The 17,448-nt window shown below is 38.0% G+C and overlaps 2 protein-coding genes and 1 long non-coding RNA gene across 6 annotated transcripts in view; 2 read left to right on the forward strand and 1 right to left on the reverse strand.

Annotated features, from left to right (window-relative positions):
• PAICS (phosphoribosylaminoimidazole carboxylase and phosphoribosylaminoimidazolesuccinocarboxamide synthase) overlaps positions 1-3,619 on the forward strand; it is a 23,530-nt gene extending 19,911 nt beyond the window's left edge. For 2 of the 3 annotated variants that reach the window (XM_087434364.1, XM_004419082.3), the window contains one exon: positions 428-3,619. In XM_087434364.1, coding sequence (XP_087290490.1) covers positions 428-594 — 167 coding nt within the window. In that variant the 3' untranslated portion in view covers positions 595-3,619. Of the gene's footprint in view, positions 1-99; positions 143-427 lie in introns of all 3 variants that reach the window. The other variant, XM_087434363.1, reaches the window with a different exon arrangement.
• Positions 2,977-8,076, reverse strand: LOC147916450 (uncharacterized). The gene is made up of 2 exons (XR_015552922.1): positions 5,482-8,076; positions 2,977-4,934 (listed from the first exon to the last, which is right to left on the reverse strand). It is a non-coding gene; the product is annotated as an uncharacterized LOC147916450 (long non-coding RNA).
• SRP72 (signal recognition particle 72) overlaps positions 7,539-17,448 on the forward strand; it is a 27,512-nt gene continuing 17,602 nt past the window's right edge. The window contains exons 1-8 of one of the 2 annotated variants that reach the window (XM_004419083.3): positions 7,539-7,684; positions 9,888-10,008; positions 11,749-11,872; positions 13,434-13,577; positions 13,657-13,768; positions 15,424-15,455; positions 16,725-16,849; positions 16,943-17,000. In XM_004419083.3, coding sequence (XP_004419140.1) covers positions 7,576-7,684; positions 9,888-10,008; positions 11,749-11,872; positions 13,434-13,577; positions 13,657-13,768; positions 15,424-15,455; positions 16,725-16,849; positions 16,943-17,000 — 825 coding nt within the window. In that variant the 5' untranslated portion in view covers positions 7,539-7,575. Of the gene's footprint in view, positions 7,685-8,451; positions 8,529-9,887; positions 10,009-11,748; positions 11,873-13,433; positions 13,578-13,656; positions 13,769-15,423; positions 15,456-16,724; positions 16,850-16,942; positions 17,001-17,448 lie in introns of those variants that run through there. The other variant, XM_087434362.1, reaches the window with a different exon arrangement.

The following is a 17,448-nucleotide window of genomic DNA, read 5'->3' on the forward strand; positions in this document are numbered from 1 at the left end:
AAAATTATTAAAACAATTAACATACCTCAAGTTTGTCTAAGAAGAGTGCCTCTACCCACTTACCTTATCCTTTGTTTTATTTCTACTGCTTTTCACCAGGGATTTACAGGGGATAGTGTATGTGAAAAGAACTTTGAAAAAGGTAAATTTCTTTGCAAATGGATTCAGTGAGAAGAGTGATAGATGATATATATAAAATATCTGTTCATGGCAGGTAAATACTACTTATCCTCTTATAATCACTTTACCATTCCCACAGAAAATATGGAAACTCCTTCCACAGATCTTACTTTAGACAAGGGTAACACAGTTGCTTTTACAGTCTGTGGCTAACAGGACTTCTCTGAATATAAAATAGTTTGCTACATGGTATTTTCATTACTAATTGATAGTTCAATTTTCTGTCTTTTCCTTTCTGAACCAATAGGTCTTGGCTGTTCAACCATACTTTCTCCAGAAGGATCAGCTCAGTTTGCTGCTCAGATATTTGGATTAAACAACCATTTGGTGTGGGCCAAACTGCGAGCAAGTATATTGAACACATGGATTTCCTTGAAGCAGGCTGACAAGAAAATCAGAGAGGACAACTTATAAGAAAGAACATCATTGCATTTTTTAGGCGAAAAACTATAAATTTCTAGTTTAGCTACAGGAAAAAAAATCAAGAAGATGAAAAGATTTTAAATCAGAGCAAACAAAATTTATTATTAGATAAATATTTCTCTAGATTCATGGGTTAGTAGAATATATGTACAAATTTATTAACATTTCTTTATAAGTAGTGAAATTATTCCAGTGGTCCAGCGGTTAAGATTTAGCTCTCTCATTGGCGAGGCCTGAGTTCATTTCCTGATCAGGGAACCACACCAACCGTCAGTGGTCATACTGTGGCAGCTGTGTGTTGCTGTGATGCTGAAAGCTATGCCACTGGCATTTCAAATACCAGCAGGGTCACCCATGGTGGACAGGTTTCAGCAGAGCTTCCAGACTAAGACACACTCCAGACTTCCAGACTCAATAGAACTAACAAAGTGAAATTACTGTAAGGACATTTTAAAATTAATCTCTTTTACCCACTATATGGTCATTGGTAGGTAGGTAACATAATGAAATATATTCCTTAAATGCTTATAATGCCCTGTTATACAAGCTCTGAAGTTACTACTTGACCTTCTGTATCTCAACTCATAAGTTTTAGAAAGTTAAAATGGTTATATCTTAGGGTGATAAAAGCAATACAGTCCTCTTTCACATTATCTTTATAAAATTCTAACGGCATGGTTTTTTATTTGCAGTCAGTATCAGAAATGATGTATATTTATCTCTAGTTAGAGATGATGTTTTGTTTTGATTTTGCTTTTTTTTAAGAAAAGCTGAGGCTGGCATTAGAGATAGGGAAGGCACACTAAGTAAGATGAAGGGGCACTGTGGCAGCCATAGAAAGGGGACTATGTGGAGAACTCTGATGGGTGTAAGGACAATTGCCCATAGGAAAAAAAGTAGAGTCACCTTTCCCATTCCAAGTAAAAGATTTAGTACATCTTACAGGGCTATGGTGGGTGCCTCTGTGGATCATAAAATTCTTTTAATTCTGATAATACATATTTTAGCCACACTAATAATCCCCAGCCTTCCATCATTTTCAGAAATTGGAATCTCCCAGTTGATAACCATAACTACTTTCTTTTAATAGTATAAGTCTGGGCAGTGTACCCAGCAAGATTCACTTCTAAAGGAGCAGTTGTTTCTGAGAGATTGACTTAGCATCAAGCTATAAACCATATTTGGAAATCACTTAGATTATGCAGCCCTAAACATTTTATAGATCACTAAACTTTAATCAGAGGGTCTATGAACCCCTTAAACTTACATGTAAAATTTTATGTATACGTTCACTTTTATGAAAAGGGGACAATTGTAGTTTTTATGAAAAGGATCTGTGTCCCCCAAAATGATAAGAATCTGCTACAGATGAAATTTCAATAAAACCCTTGCCACTGGCCTACACTGTCTACACTTTTTCACCTCCCTCTCAACCATTAACAAGCTAGCATCTCTTACCACTTCTTTCACTTGATCTCTGGTGTTATGATTGACCTAACCACTCCTTTCTTGGGCTAGACACCAAGATATTCCAACCCCTATCTTGATCATTTCTCTTATATTACTCTTTCCCCTTATGTATTGATGTTTCCTACTATTGAGTTGCTCCACTTTTCACAAAAGTTTGAGTACCTCCATTTTACCAGATAACTGTTGGATGATCCTAATTCCTTCAGTTAAAACTAGCATTACTGACTCTCAGTTCTGTGTCTGTAGACTTGTATTTTCAACTGTCCATTTCTCTCTGTCTGAATACTCCAAACTTAGTTCATCTTCCACCAAGCCTATAGCTCTGGCTACACTCACTGTCCCAAATCAGAGGCTTGATTTCATCCTTGAAGTTTTTCTCTGAACTTTCACATGTAAGTCATCACGAAGTCTTGAATTTAACCTGTTTACCCATCCTCTGTACAAAAGCCTCAAGCAGTCAAATTCTACATTACTAGCCTGATCTAGAAGATCTTCATTCTCAGCCCAACCTTTTTGAAGCTGGTTGGCCAAGGACCTACAACACCAACTCAAAATCTCTTTTGCAACATAGACTCCTTTGAAAATATGAATGCCATTGATCCTCTCCCTAGAAAATTGCACAAAAAATTTACCAACAGATTCCATTGGTTCTTGGGTTCCCTTGAAGCCTTTCCATGGGTTAGAGGGTACAAATCACTTATGTAACCCATCAAGGGAACTGGCCTTCCTCATCATTTTTGGACTGTCACATATCTGTACCTTTAGTTCTTAGAATGTCCTCATTTCTGTCATTAAAATCTACTTGTTAATTACTAGAGTTTCATCTTCACCGTGTCCATGAAATCTTCCCTAATCACCTCTAGCTACAGTGGCTACAAGTAGTTCTTTCTGTGTTGGACTGTAAGCTCCAAGAGAGGAGAAAATATCATTTTACACTTTATTTCCCTCACATTGCCTTATGCTCTGCTGTGCTATGCCTAGCTGTCTGCCAGAGATGGGGGAATTGTAAAAATCATGTACTGCTTAATTTTCTATCATATGTTCACGAGAACAATTAAAAAGGTTTGATTTTAACATCTTTAAACTTTGGCTTCGTGGTCTCTGAATAGTCACTGGCTGCTATTTCAGGTCTTCTGTCCTTACCTAGCAAAAATTCCACCTGTTTCTGTGCAGTACATGAAAATTTTCAAACACTGATTTAGACCAGTAGACAGGACTGACCATTATCAATGATCATTATCAGTTTCACTATTAGTTTCTTATTAGAGTACATATATCCTCAGTAGTAGTAATTCATCAGTGCTAGAGTAAATACTTGTCTGAAAATATTTAAACTGTATTCAAAAAGTAACTTACACAAACATACCTGGTTTGCCATCTTTGGGTATTAATAGGACTCTTGTAGCTAAACATAAAAAGGGGAAGAAAAATTGTGTCCAAATAATGTGGTACTTAAACTTTGTATCATAAAGCCATGCTTAGAATTGCTATTGCATTAATGCCTTCTGAAATTTAAACACTGCAGCCAAATAAAAGACAAAGATAAGCTCTTGTGTGAAGCTTTATTCATTCATCCATTCGTGAAGTACATGTTTTGTGTGGTTTTATTGTAGGCCTTAGGAAAACAGCACTGAACAGAGACAAGGCTCCACCCTCACAAAACTTACATTTTATTAAGGATGACAAACCATAAAAGATAAATCAGATAGATTCAGGGAAGTATACACACATGAAGAATAACCATGGGGAGAGGATAGTGATGGGGAGAAGAGGAATGATGTCAAAGATAGGGGAACAGCTTTCCAGACTAAGGGAACAGGAAGTAAAACAGCTTCACCTTTTTGAGGACCTGCAAACATGCCAGTACTGCTGGAGCTCTGTGAGCAAGGGTCGGAGTAGGAGATGGTGTTGATGTTAAGCAAAGGCTAGATCACTTGGGGCCTATAGGCCACACTAAAGTGACAGGAAAAAACCATTGGAAAATTTCAGCAGGGACATGACATAATGTATTTAACGTGTTTGAAAGTTCTCTCTGGTTATTGTGTGGACAAGAGCAGCAGCAAGAGATTGGTTAAGAGGCTACTGTAGTCCAGGTGAGGGATGATGTGACCTTCAACAAGTTATTTAAATTTTTTGTGCCTCAACTTCCTTACGTGTGAAATGGGACTAATAGTACCTACCTGATAAGGTGGTTATGAGAATTAAATGAGTCTATACGTAAAGTATCACCTGGCACATAAATGCATTATGTAATATCCATTTGGCAGACTGTAGAGGATGGAATGAATGGAATTGATTCACCATGAAAAATTACCTTGAATTTGATATTCCCTTCAGCTGATTTAATTTCTAAAAATGGGAAAAAAAAGGCAGAGAGTATAATGTGGCTTAAAAGAAGCATGGCGTGCTATGGAACATCCAGTCTCTCCCTGCCATGTTTAGCCCAGCAGTTCTTGGAAAGCCAATGAAAATGCTTGCTTTTAATGGTGCTTTTTGCATTTAACTTCCTACAACCTCAAATACTCAGGGTGGAGTTGTTAATCTAGCATTGTAGTACAGTGAAAATAGCAGTGGAATGGAAATTAAAAGATTTGCTTGGTCACATCCCTGTTTGAGCTTAAGTTCTCATTTGTAAAGTCGGGCTAAATATTTCTTCTGCCTGCTTCAGAGTGGACAAAATGACAATATAAGGTAGTGTATATGGAAGCTTCTCAGAAATCATAAATCTATTAGTGCAAAAATAAGTTTTTGAGTACTTACTATGTGCAGTACCCTGGGGATGCAACAATGAACAAGATCCAATTTCTGCCCTTAATGAGTCTTGGAGTCTTCCAGGGGCAGACGATTTCAAACACTATCATCTTAATATGGAATAAAGGATAGGGTATTCTAAGTACACAAAGGAAGAACTCTAACTCTATCCTTAGTTCCTCATACCTTTCCTTAATTTTCTTCATAGAATTTACTACCACCAAACATAGTATATATCTGTTTATTGCCTCTCTCTCCCAACTAGAAAATAAATTCCATGAGTACACTGGGTTGTCTTTTTGTTGTTAATTGTATCCCTAGCTACTAGTGTAATGCCTGACACCAGCAGACACAAGGCACTCAATAAATATTTCTTGAATGAGTAAATGTGCACATACCAAGAGGTATGGCAACACGGAACTACACATAACTAAATAGGAGTATAACATGCAAGGGGAGTAACAAAAGACCTATGTGGGTTGAGATGGTGGCAAGCAGAGGCTAGATCACAAAAGACCTTATGTACTAGGCTTTGTAGTTTGGATTTTATCCTGAGGTTAGAAGAGTGGAAGTAGATATATGCTTTAAAAGATCATGCTGGTTTGTAAGACTCCTGTGTCAAAACTAGCTGATTAAATCCATATATTTGGGGCCAACCTGGTGGTGTAGTGGTTAAGTTCACTTGCTCTGCTTCGGTGGCCCGGGGTTCGCAGGTTCAGATCCTGGGCGTGGACCTAGACACTGCTCATCAAGCCTTGCTGTGGTGGCATCCCATATACAAAATAGAGAAGGATTGGCACAGATGTTAGCTCAGGGCTAATCTTCCTCACCAAAACAAACAAACAAAATCCATATATTTATATGCTGTTTGCCACAAAACCCCATTAAAATGACAGAAAGTAGAAACATAGGAATCCATAGCAGAAGAATTCTGAGAAAGTTCTAGAAGCTATGAAGTATATGGGATCAGACTGATAACAAAAATCGAAATTGTGAATCCTTATATAAAGTCAATGTTCTGAAAAGTTAGAAAAGCACTACTAAGGGAGTAGATCTTAACCTTTGGGGGGAGGGGAAGAGAGAAGGTGGTATAAACACCTTTGGAGACTGATGGAAGCTACAAAACCTTTCCTCAGAAAAATTCACACAAAATTTTGGGTATACCAAATGTCATCTGGAACTCCCTTAACCCCCCTGAAATCTAGGCATAACTGGCTTGAAACGTGTGACAGTTCCACAGCCAGTGAAAGTCCACAGCTCTTCCCACGATTTTTACTAATTCACAGATTACATCCTCCTGAGAGTTCACTCGACCATTAGTGCTGTTGTTGTACTGTACTATACTGACCAGAAATGAAATGTGCCAAGCACCATAGTACATAACCATGAGCTGGACATACCTTCTGCCCTCAAGGAATTCACAGATTAGGGAAGAAATAAGAAGTAAAAACTCATTGAGTTGAAAAGTTGAGTATCAACTGTGTGCCAGGCAGTGTTCTAGATCTGAGGGATAATGCAGTGAGCTTACAGTCTTATCTACAGAGAGACAGGCCTTAAACAATGATCCGTGCTCAGTAGAGAGCTCTATAAGGGAGTGTAACCAGGAACGCTGCAGACTGCAAGGTCACAGAAGTAACTTGTAACCTGGAACCAGAGGTTACAGAAATATTGAAGGATGAAAAGGAGTCAGCTAGGTTGCCGGGAAAGAAAGGTGAGGGAAAGTGGCAGGAGTTGGTAGGATCGTGACAGGATATTAGTCTGCAGAGTAGGTGTTCAATAAAATGTCCTGTCATTCTCATCAAGAGTACTTAATAGATATTCACTCTGTTCTGACATTCAAACACATCTTGATACTTACGGTCTTACAAAAACCCTAACCCCCCCTGTGTCTATGTGCTACTTGAGTGCTTACTATGCCAGGATGCATGAAGTATCTTTTATCCCTAGAACAATTTATATTATTCCTGTTTTACAGCTGGGAAAACTGAGACTCTGACAAGTTAAGTAACTTGTTCACAGACATCTAGTGAGTCACAAAGACAGGAACTGAACCTGGGCATTTTCACTCCAAAACACATTACCCTCCTGGCCTTATTGCCGACTGCTCCTGAACTGGAGCCCAAAGGGCAGCCAAGGGGTTTTCACCAAACGTTCTTTGCACTTGGAGATTCTTTTCTTCTTTTGTGCCTTTCCTCATATTCGCTTCTCTGCCGGAACTTTACCCAGAACCAACCCCAGGTTTTCCTAATCATCTTTCAAGATCCCATTCAAATGCCAATTCCTCTACGAAGTATTCTCAAGCAGCAATTAGAAGCCGTCTCTCTGCCTCTGTCCTCTCTCTCTGCCTCTCTCTTTCAAACGAATCCCTACGGTTTCTAGTTGGTATTTTACCAGCCCACAGACCTTTTATCTTCCATAGACTGTCCCCCGGCTCAGCCTTGTAGGACCAGGACTCTGCTTCGCCCGCAGCGGTCGCTCGGCTTTGAGCCGAGACTGGTGAACCTTCTCCACTCCCTCTCGGGGTCCGACGCCTCGTTCCTCCAGACTAGCTTCAGGTAAGGAGCATCGACTCTATCCACGCAAATTTCTAGCTACGCAAGCTAAGATTATGGTTTCCAACGCCGGCTCCAGAATAAAGATGCTCCCGACTCCGAAAACTTTAGCAACCTCCGGCTTCCTCCTCCGCTCGGCCGCCTCCAAGATCCTCTTCCGGGGTAGAGGTCGCCCCGCCCCTCCCGCGTCTCCTGCAAGATGGCGAGCGGCGGCAGTGGGGGGGTTTCGGTGCCTGCGCTCTGGAGTGAAGTCAACCGTTACGGCCAGAATGGCGACTTCACGCGCGCTCTCAAGACCGTCAACAAGCGTAAGTGTCGGGACGGGCGCCGGGGCGAGCCCGGGCCGGTGGGACGACGCGGCCTCCTTCCGGCGCGCGCGACCCCCTCCGAGTACACGCCGGGAGGAGAGACCCCCGCCGCCCGCGGCTCGGGCCCGAACGCCCGGCGGGCGTAGGTCGCAGCCCCCCCCGATGCACTCGGCCAGCCCGGGGTCCCAGGTTGCTTAGAGCCACGTGTACTTCCCTCTTTACCCGCCACGAGAAGCGAGGGAGGGATTTAAAGAGACCGCAGCCCCCGGCGCCTCTTCCAAACTGTTCTTATTTTCCTCCTCTGTTTTCACGCCTAATTTCGCAGCTATTCTCCATTACCTCCTTTTCTCCTTGCTTTTGGCGGAGGAATCAAGACAGAATTGCTGAGGGAGCTTTTTCTCTGGGGCCGCAGCAGGGGGAGGAACCTGCTAGGGACACGTAATTTAGAAGCTGGGGCTGACAGGGTGCGAGCTGTGCAGACTCAGGGTGGAGGGAAGGGCTGGATCTGGATGTCAGGCCTGTCATTCCCACAGATAGAATCTCTCCAACGTCATTAGACCAGAAAATGTGTATGTAAAAGCACTAACATTTGAAAAAACGTTGGAGAAAACTTTGGCCCGTGTTTTGTCGCGTAACTGATCATTTCAAGTAAACTGCCTTCGTTGTGAAGTTCACTCATTAAATTCTTTTATCCTTTGTTATGTAACTGTAATATCGCCATGCTTTTTAGTGCTCTCTGTTGTGCTAAATTCTTCTGTACTGAAGATGCGCTTATATTTGTTAGATTTAGAAATGTAATTACCAAGAGGAGGTTTGGCTGTTCACAGCAGTGATAACATGCAAGGTATGTCAGTAACATACACAACTGTATAAATAATTTCAACAACCTATTGCTGGATTAATGTAAAAAGAAGTGATTGTGCTCACAATACACTTTTGGTGATATAGACATTGAGGAAAATAGCTACTAATTAGAATTATTTGATTCTTAAACTTATTTTGGATTAACTTTAGCCTTTGGCTAGGCCTGCAACTGGTACCACTCATCAGTGTAGTAAATATTTTGCAGGAATTCTTTAATCAGCAAGGGCTGTCAGTTTGTTCTCCGGTGTATATTTTCTTAATTGGTAGAAATTACTTTGATTCTTAGACTGAGAATTGGATTCCTATGGTTGCCCAGGAACATGGGGAGTGATGCTGGTCATTCTGATACTGAACAGCTTGGTTAGCATTGAAACTTGGCCACCTGAGTCCTTTATTTCTCTTTGGTCATCTTATGTGAAATGGGAAATTTTGAATGGTTTTTGGAAACATTGGCAGCAAGATAAATCGTGTTTGTATACTTTACAGCTTATAGATTTTTCCAAAATATTCTCATTTAATCTTCTCAATAACCTTGTAAAATAGATAATGCTTTCATATTTGTTTTGCAGATTAGAAAATTGAGATTTAACAGTTAAGTGACTTGTCTAAGACCTCAAGGCATTTGGTGACAAGCTTGTACTCAAACCTAAGTCGTTTGCTTCCACATTCTACATGAACTTTTTTCTTTCCCTTTGAAGTAATGAACTATATATGTTGTAGCCTGAGTCCCAAGAGAAAAAGCTATAGAAAACAGCTTCTTTCTTGCTTCTTTGTTTCACTCTACTTTTTTGGTACATACCTCTTGGGAATCTCTCTCATTGAAAATCTAACTAATTGTAACTTTCCTTATTGTCACTTCTTTTTTTTTTTGTTGAGGAAGATCAGCCCTGAGCTCACATCCATGTTAATCCTCCTCTTTGTGCTGAGGAAGACCAGCTCTGAGCTAACATCTATTGCCAATCCTCCTCCCTTTTTTTTTCCCCCCCCAAAGCCCCAGTAGATAGTTGTATGTCATAGTTGCACATCCTTCTAGTTGCTGTCTGTGGGACACGGCCTCAGCATGGCCAGAGAAGCCGTACGTCAGTGCACGCCCGGGATCCGATCCCGGGCCACCAGTAGCGGAGCGCGCGCACTCAATCACTAAGCCATGGGGCTGGCCCCTTATCATCACTTCTTAAGTTAAAAATGAAGATCAGCCATTTTAAAAAATGTTTCAGCTAATCATTTCTGCTGTAATAAAATTGGAAATGTAGCTTCCTGAGGCGGGGGGTGGGAAAATGTAATAAAAATATGAAAGGGGAGTGGATTTAAAAATTACTTTCCTAAAATTATTATCTAGTACTGCAGATCAACAAGGATGATGTAACTGCCCTACACTGTAAAGTGGTATGCCTTATCCAGAATGGAAGTTTCAAGGAAGCCTTGAATGTCATCAATACTCACACCAAAGTGTTAGCCAAGTAAGTGATAAAATTAGTTGTTTGTGCAGTTATCAGAAACACTTTTAACACAGTCATAACCGTTTCCATGGTTTTTTCCCCACTGTTCAGAGATTTTTGACCTTTTTCTTTTCTTTCTTCTTTTTTTCTTTTGCTTGCCAGTAGTGCTTCTGAAACTGGAAGGAGCAATAGTAACTTTTGTTCCTTTCTGCCTCAGGGAGCCTTTTCTTTACCCCTGTCTTCCCTTTGAACCACTAAGGAGGTAAACTGTGGAGGCCTGTGGGACATTTGTGTCACAAGAGTTCTTGGAAGACATAGAGAGAACAACTTAGCAGAAATTAAATTAAAAAAAAAAATAAGGCAGAGAGGGCAGAACATATAGTGCAGGAATGCATAAGTGTATAGCTTATAAGTGTTTAGGTTGATAGAGGTCTCTAGGATGGTATGGCAGTCTTAGCCCAACCTTTTGCCTACCTCTTTTGAGAATTTTTTAGGTGAGTGTGATTTTAGGCCAAGATCTTGCAGTGTCAGAGTTCTTCAGCAGTGTTTAGAATATATAGCAGTTTTTTTGTTATTATTAATCTTTTTCATTTATTTGTTTCATTTACCATTTCATTAAATGTGAACTTATATTCTAAATTGTTACTGTAATTCGATTTTTCTTTGCAGTTATACCTAAGCCCCAAAAGAAATGTGTATTTGAACAAAGTTTGCAGCATATTTAATCTTTAATGAGAAACTGGTGTATAAGGTGCAGAACAGTATATAGTATACTTTTTTTTTCTATAAGAAAAGGACGACATAAGAATTTATATGTGTATTTTCCTGTATTTACAAAAACAAACACTAGACAGAGAAACAGTGAATAAAAATAGTCACTTGTAGGAGGTAAGGGGGAACAGGGTAGATTTGATAGCAGTGGGAGTACAACCTCTTAGTGTATACCTTTTTGGTTTTTTATTTGTGCCATGTACATGTATTACAGATTGAAAACTAATCATTAAATATCATTAAAAATAAAAAGGAATTAAAGGGGACACTGCTTTCTACTGGTAAACATGTTTATGCTAAAATTCAGTATTTTGAATTTTGGCAATTTTGTAAGATAGGGAAATTTTCAAATAATTTATTTTAGGCAAGTACGTAAAGGATAATGTCATTTGCTTTGATAAACATTTTTCCTCATGGGTTATGGTTGAAACTTCAAAATGAGTTTCAGGTGTCATATTAATGTTGACGAATTTTTAAGTCAATGTATGTAAGTGTTTTTGTAGTTGTGTGTTTACCAGTTGTTTGGTTTCAAGTACTATGTTTTTAAGATATCTAGTTACTTTTTCTTTGCTAATCGTTTGCTTCTTGAACAAATTAAAAGCAGCTTTATATGGCTTATTTTTTGGTTAGTAGATTTAGGAAACTTCTATAATAACCCATTTAAAATAGTATTCAGATTATCTTTATGTCTAAGACAATTAATTAGCTGATTAATGATTTCATTCTCTAATGTTTGTTTCAAAAGGCCAATAATTCTAATAAGAATATCCATGAAAACAAGAGAGGCTAGGGAAATGGATGTAATATTTGCTGCCACGTAGGAGCTGTCTAATTTTCAGACATGTTACCTTTGTCAATTTCCTCATTTGTTGTTAATGGAGATTAAATAACTTAGTATAGATCCAGTGCTTAGAGCAGTGTCTGGCAGATAGTGGGTGTTCTGCAGTGTTAGCTAATACATAATCAGATATCGGTTTTTTCCTTTTTCAGTAACTCTCTTTCCTTTGAGAAGGCCTATTGCGAGTACAGGCTGAACAGAATTGAGAATGCCTTGAAGACAATCGAAAGTGCCAATCAGCAGACAGACAAACTAAAGGAGCTTTATGGACAAGTGGTAATTACTGCTTTAAAATACCTCTTGACAATCATCCTACATGAGCATGACTTTACTTGTAGGAAGGAATAGGGATGAGGAACCCCAGCCCATCCTGATGCTCCAGAAGACTTGCCACCAAACCAATTCTTGAGGTTTGACATACTCCCTGTTCTTGATCTTCATACAAACAATCGCATACATAATGTTCTATAAACAAATGACTTCCTCAGAGCAATTAGAAAATTTAAAAAAATTAAGAACTGTTCTATGAACTTTGGCCTTTTTAGTTGGAAAGATGAAGGCCAATGAGCTTATATACTTAATGCAGTTTTTTTTTTTGTGAGGAAGGTTAGCCCTGAGCTAACATCCATCGCCAATCCTCCTCTTTTTGCTGAGGAAGATTGGCCCTGGGCTAACATCCGTGCCCATCTTCCTCTACTTTATATGGGACGCCACCACAGCATGGCTTGACAAGCAGAACATCGGTGCATGCCTGGGATCCGAACCTGCGAACCCCGGGCCACCGAAGCAGAGTGCGCACACTTAACCGCTACGCCACTGGCCCTCCCCTACTTAATGCAGTTTTGAAATTGTGTTTCTTTCTACTTTTTGATTGGTATTTTATTGTAAGTTTAAAATAAAATCATGATAGATAAGAATTTGAATGAATTCAGCTAGTTTATGAAATTCCTGAAAATATCTTATTCTAAAAGGGTTTTGAGACATATAATTAAGCCTATTGTAAAATAGGGCTATTAATGATGAGAGGACAGAAATGTTATAACCAGCAAAACCCTCGTAAAGATTTTTAAAATGTCAGTTTAGGGCAAATAGTGTTATATTGAACGTATTGTCCCAAACAGATAGTATGAGTTTAACAATTCAAATGGATTGAAGAAAGTTTATGGATTGTAGGTGTATAAAGAACTTTGAAGGTAAGCTGGGGAAGTTTAGGGTAAATTCCAGCATTTTGAGATTGATGAAGGATACCAGTCTGTGTCATACATGGTGGACTAATGGGCCCAGAGTGGCAGTTCTTATTGTCCTTTGAGAACAACTTGAACGAAATAAGCAGGAAGTATGTTTTGTGTACTTGATATTACTCTAGACTATACCACCTTTCTGGGAAAGAGAAAATGAAGAATAAATATAGTGAACTCCTAGGAAATACTAAGTTCTTTTGTTAACATCTAATTTTGTTCCTGTTTATTGGAGCTTAGTAATCATTTTGTGTTATGGGAAAATTTTTTCATGGTAAGTCAGATTTAGGTAACAGGATGATTTTTTGGAAAGGTTTTCTTTCACAACCCACTTAGACACTTACCTAACGTCAATACAGTGACTTTTCTGAATCATGCCTACAAATCTGCTGTATAGTAGGGATTCATTGCAAGTAACTTGGAGAGTTTTAGCACACAGAACTAATTGAAAAATTATAAAGGAAAAACGGTTGATTTCCCATGTTATGCTGAATAAGGTTTTCTACTTAGTGGTTCCAAAAAGGGTTTGTATGGTGTTAGAGATATAAGACTATATTTGTCTTCTCCTCTGACTTTTTACTTGCTGTTTGTCTGCTCAGTTATACCGGTTAGAACGCTATGATGAATGCTTAGCTGTGTATAGAGATCTTGTCCGAAACTCCCAAGATGATTATGATGAAGAGAGAAAAACAAACCTTTCAGCAGTTGTTGCAGCTCAAAGCAATTGGGAAAAAGCGGTTCCAGTGAGTATCTCCGTGTACCCACACAGCCGTGAAATAATATTCCTGTCTAGTGTTTGACTGGTATTTTGCTCTGTGACAGGAGAACTTGGGCCTCCAAGAAGGCACACACGAACTGTGCTACAATGCTGCATGTGCACTCATAGGACAAGGCCAGCTGAATCAGGCAATGAAAATCCTACAAAAGGCTGAAGGTCAGAAGTTAATTAAAATTATACGTAATTGTAATGTGCATATAACTTTGCAAAGTATTTCCAAAAATCACATTTTGTGAAGTTTTTAAATGGAAATTATTGATGCAGTGGGAATTTCTCAAAATTCAACTAGGCTTTCTCTTGAGTTTTTGACCATATCTCGCCTCTATTTCTGTCTTATCCCTAAGCCAGACTACTTGTCCATTTTCAACCACACCAGATCTTAAAGTCTGAATTTTGAGAAAGTTTTTGAACAAGTTACTATAGATGTTAAATGTAAATTGAGTTAATTGATATCAAGCACTTACAGTAGTACATGGCATATAAGTATTCAGTAAATATTGGCTATTATTATTATTGGTATTAAACAGATACTCAAGTATAGTAATAATATGGTATGCTTGTGTGTGTGCATATGTACACATGTACACTACATTTATACATTGATAACACTATTCAAGCACATTTTAACTCCATTTAGTATGTTTCCATATACAATATTTATATGCTTTGAATTTTTTAAATAAGAAAAAAAAAATTTATTAGAGAACTTATGTCAGGTATTTGTTCTGCATACATTTTCCCTGGAAGCTATAAAAGTGATAGAGGGACTGTAGTGTAGGGTGGAGAGGAAAAAAAGGTGAAACTGTGTCTGTTTTACTCTTAAATGTTGAAGGTTAAAATAAGAACAGAGGTTAGAGGATCATGAGAGGAAAAATATGTTTGAGAGTTATAATTTCTTGATCATACCCAGTATTGACAGTGTTATGGGAGAAGGACATTCTCATAGATTGCAGGTTTGAGTGTAAAAGTAGTACAGACTATCAGTGGGCAGTTTGGATGATGTATAGCAGATTTTAAAATTTGCATACCCTTTGAGCCAAGATTTTTATTTCTAGAAATTTAAGGAAATAATTAGATAAATTCATATATGTATTTGTATGAATGCTAATTGAAGAGATGTTCATAAGAAAAAATTTAGAAACGTGAGTTTCTGTTCTGTTACTACAAAATAGATTGCTGTGCAGTCATTAAAAATAATAGTAATGTAGATCTATATTATAACATAAACATGTTTACAGTATATTAAATGGAGGAAGAGAGGTTTCAAAATAGTATGTAGAATATCCCACTTTCATTTTAAAATGCAACTGGGGCTTTGGGGGGAAAAATAAATAAATAAAATCTTTAAAAAAAAAAAGTTCTCTAAAAATTTTTTTAACAAAATTACAAATGAAAGAAAAAGCCAAAGAACTAGAATAAGCAGGGACTGATAATATTTATGCAATATAGTTGATGCAAATGATAAATTTCAAATTTGCTTGTTATTAAATTTATCTTGAAATCCTCTGCCCAAGAATTTAGTTCTTTTTTTTTTTTTTTTTATTTGTCCCCCAAAGCCCCAGCAGATAGTTGTATGTCATAGTTGCACATCCTTCTAGTTGCTGGATGTGGGACGCGGCCTCAGCATGGCCAGAGAAGCGGTGCGTCAGTGCGTGCCCGGGATCCGAACCTGGGCTGCCAGTAGCGGAGCGCATGCCCTTAACCGCTAAGCCACGGGGCCGGCCCCAAGAATTTAGTTCTTGCTTTTTGGAATAGTGAAAGAAATGGAAGTTACCAGGCAATGTTAATTTTAAAATCATTTTTTCCTATAGATCTTTGCCGCCGTTCATTATCAGAAGATTCTGTAAGTATTCCACTCTTGTTAAACCTGAATGTTACATTTCTGACTGATATAAATTTGTAGGAGGCTTCATTGTAGTATTTATTGATTTTTTGGAATAGATGGTGATTCATGAATTAGGAATCACAGTAGAAACCCTCTTGATCAGTTATTTGATGGAGTCTTTTAGGGTGAGAAATTACAATACAAAAATTTTTATATGCGTTGCATATTTTATTTTAAATTCATATAAATATAAATTCATTTTCCCATTTTAGGTGTAGCACTCAGGTCTTTGAGTATGGGTCTGTTCACAGGAATTCCATGCATATTTCTTACCTAATCCAACAGTTGTGATTTTCAGTTTTTTTTTTTTTTTTTGAAGTGCAGCAATATCTTAAAGACAGTTGTGAAGTAGTTTCATTACAGAATTCTTATTAGATATTAACTTTTTCACCAATCTCTTAGTGTTTTCTGTCTCACATCTAATTAGACAGTAATTTTCTGTAGGCACTCACCTTTATCAAATATTTCTGAGCATTCAGCGTAGTTTTCATTGAAACAAGTCTCTTTTCACACTCATGGTTCTTCTCTTACTATAATAAGTTTTATCATTTCCTTATCAAACACAACTAGCATCATGGGATTGGAACAAACATATCTGACTCCTGGTCAGCATACCCTCACCAGTTGAGAGCAGGAGTTCTAGATGTGGTAAAAGAGAGCAGCCTCCTGGTCTTGACATTGTTGTGTGTGGGCATCAGTCAGCCTTTCCAGAGGAATGGAGAATCTGGAGTGTCAGTTAAGAGAGCTGCTGCTTTAATTACAGAATTCGTTTTAGCTTTTTAAGTTCTTTGTATGATGATAATTAGAACTTTTTAATCTTTGGATTGGAGTTATGGTAGAATTAAGAGTGAAGCATTTTTAAAATGTGTTCTTATGAGAAAATTGTTTCTAGAATTTAGGGGTATTGCTGTAAAAAGTTAAACCTGCAATCTGGTCTTTTACTGTTTTTTTTTTTCATTCTTAGGTTTTAGAGAATGATAATGATCAATGAATGGTATTCCTGAGCTTGTTGCCCTGTTCTTCCAGAATCTGTCTTTATGCCATTCTCATTTAAACTTACATCTTTTGGTGACAATTCCTAAATTTTAACAAACTGACTCTAAGGGAAAATTCCTGAAAATTGTGTGTCTTCTTTAGGATTGTATATCTTTTGAATGTTTGGATCACTTCATAAATATGTGGATCAATTTGAAGAATTCACACACAAAAAATGTTTCTTCTGCCTAGGATGGGACTGAGGAAGATCCACAGGCAGAACTGGCCATCATTCATGGGCAGATGGCCTATATTCTGCAGCTTCAGGGTCGTACAGAGGAGGCTTTGCAACTTTACAATCAGATAATAAAACTAAAGTAAGTGAATTATTTAAATGAAGTATCTATTACAGGGAATGAAGTTTTCTTTTAAGGGTTTGTTCCTTTTTGACTCTTTCTTGTTGTTCCTAGGCCAACAGATGTGGGATTGCTAGCTGTGATTGCAAATAACATCATTACCATTAACAAGGTATGGAATAACACAGCTTTCCTAGACTTAGATTTTACACTGAAAGCATGTTACCCTAGCTTTGTCCTAGTATAAGTGTTCTTTTTTCCATGACAAAGTCCAGTAAATAGTAAAAATCATAGTGGAGAGTGTTATTTAACTCATGATAATGATGATTCTGCAAGGTATATTCAAGTAATAAAACTTTTTGTAGTTATAGACCCTGGACTTTAAAATCTTACCCTTTTCACAGTTTATAATAATATGGAGAATATCTATTTATTAGAGAAATAAGTTGTTTGGACTTTTAAACTTTGTGTGTGTGCACGTTTTCTGTATATAGTTTTTTCTTTCCAGTAGTTTTTATTTTTGGGGAGGGGAGACATGGACAGGTTCTCTCTTTCTCTGCCCCTCCCCCCCAATCCATGTGTAAAATATTACAAGTATGCATATAGACAGTCCTAAGGAG

The sequence above is a fragment of the Ceratotherium simum genome, chromosome 8 (assembly GCF_057802395.1).
Source record: "Ceratotherium simum simum isolate JZ-2026a chromosome 8, ASM5780239v1, whole genome shotgun sequence".
Lineage (NCBI taxonomy): Eukaryota > Metazoa > Chordata > Mammalia > Perissodactyla > Rhinocerotidae > Ceratotherium > Ceratotherium simum.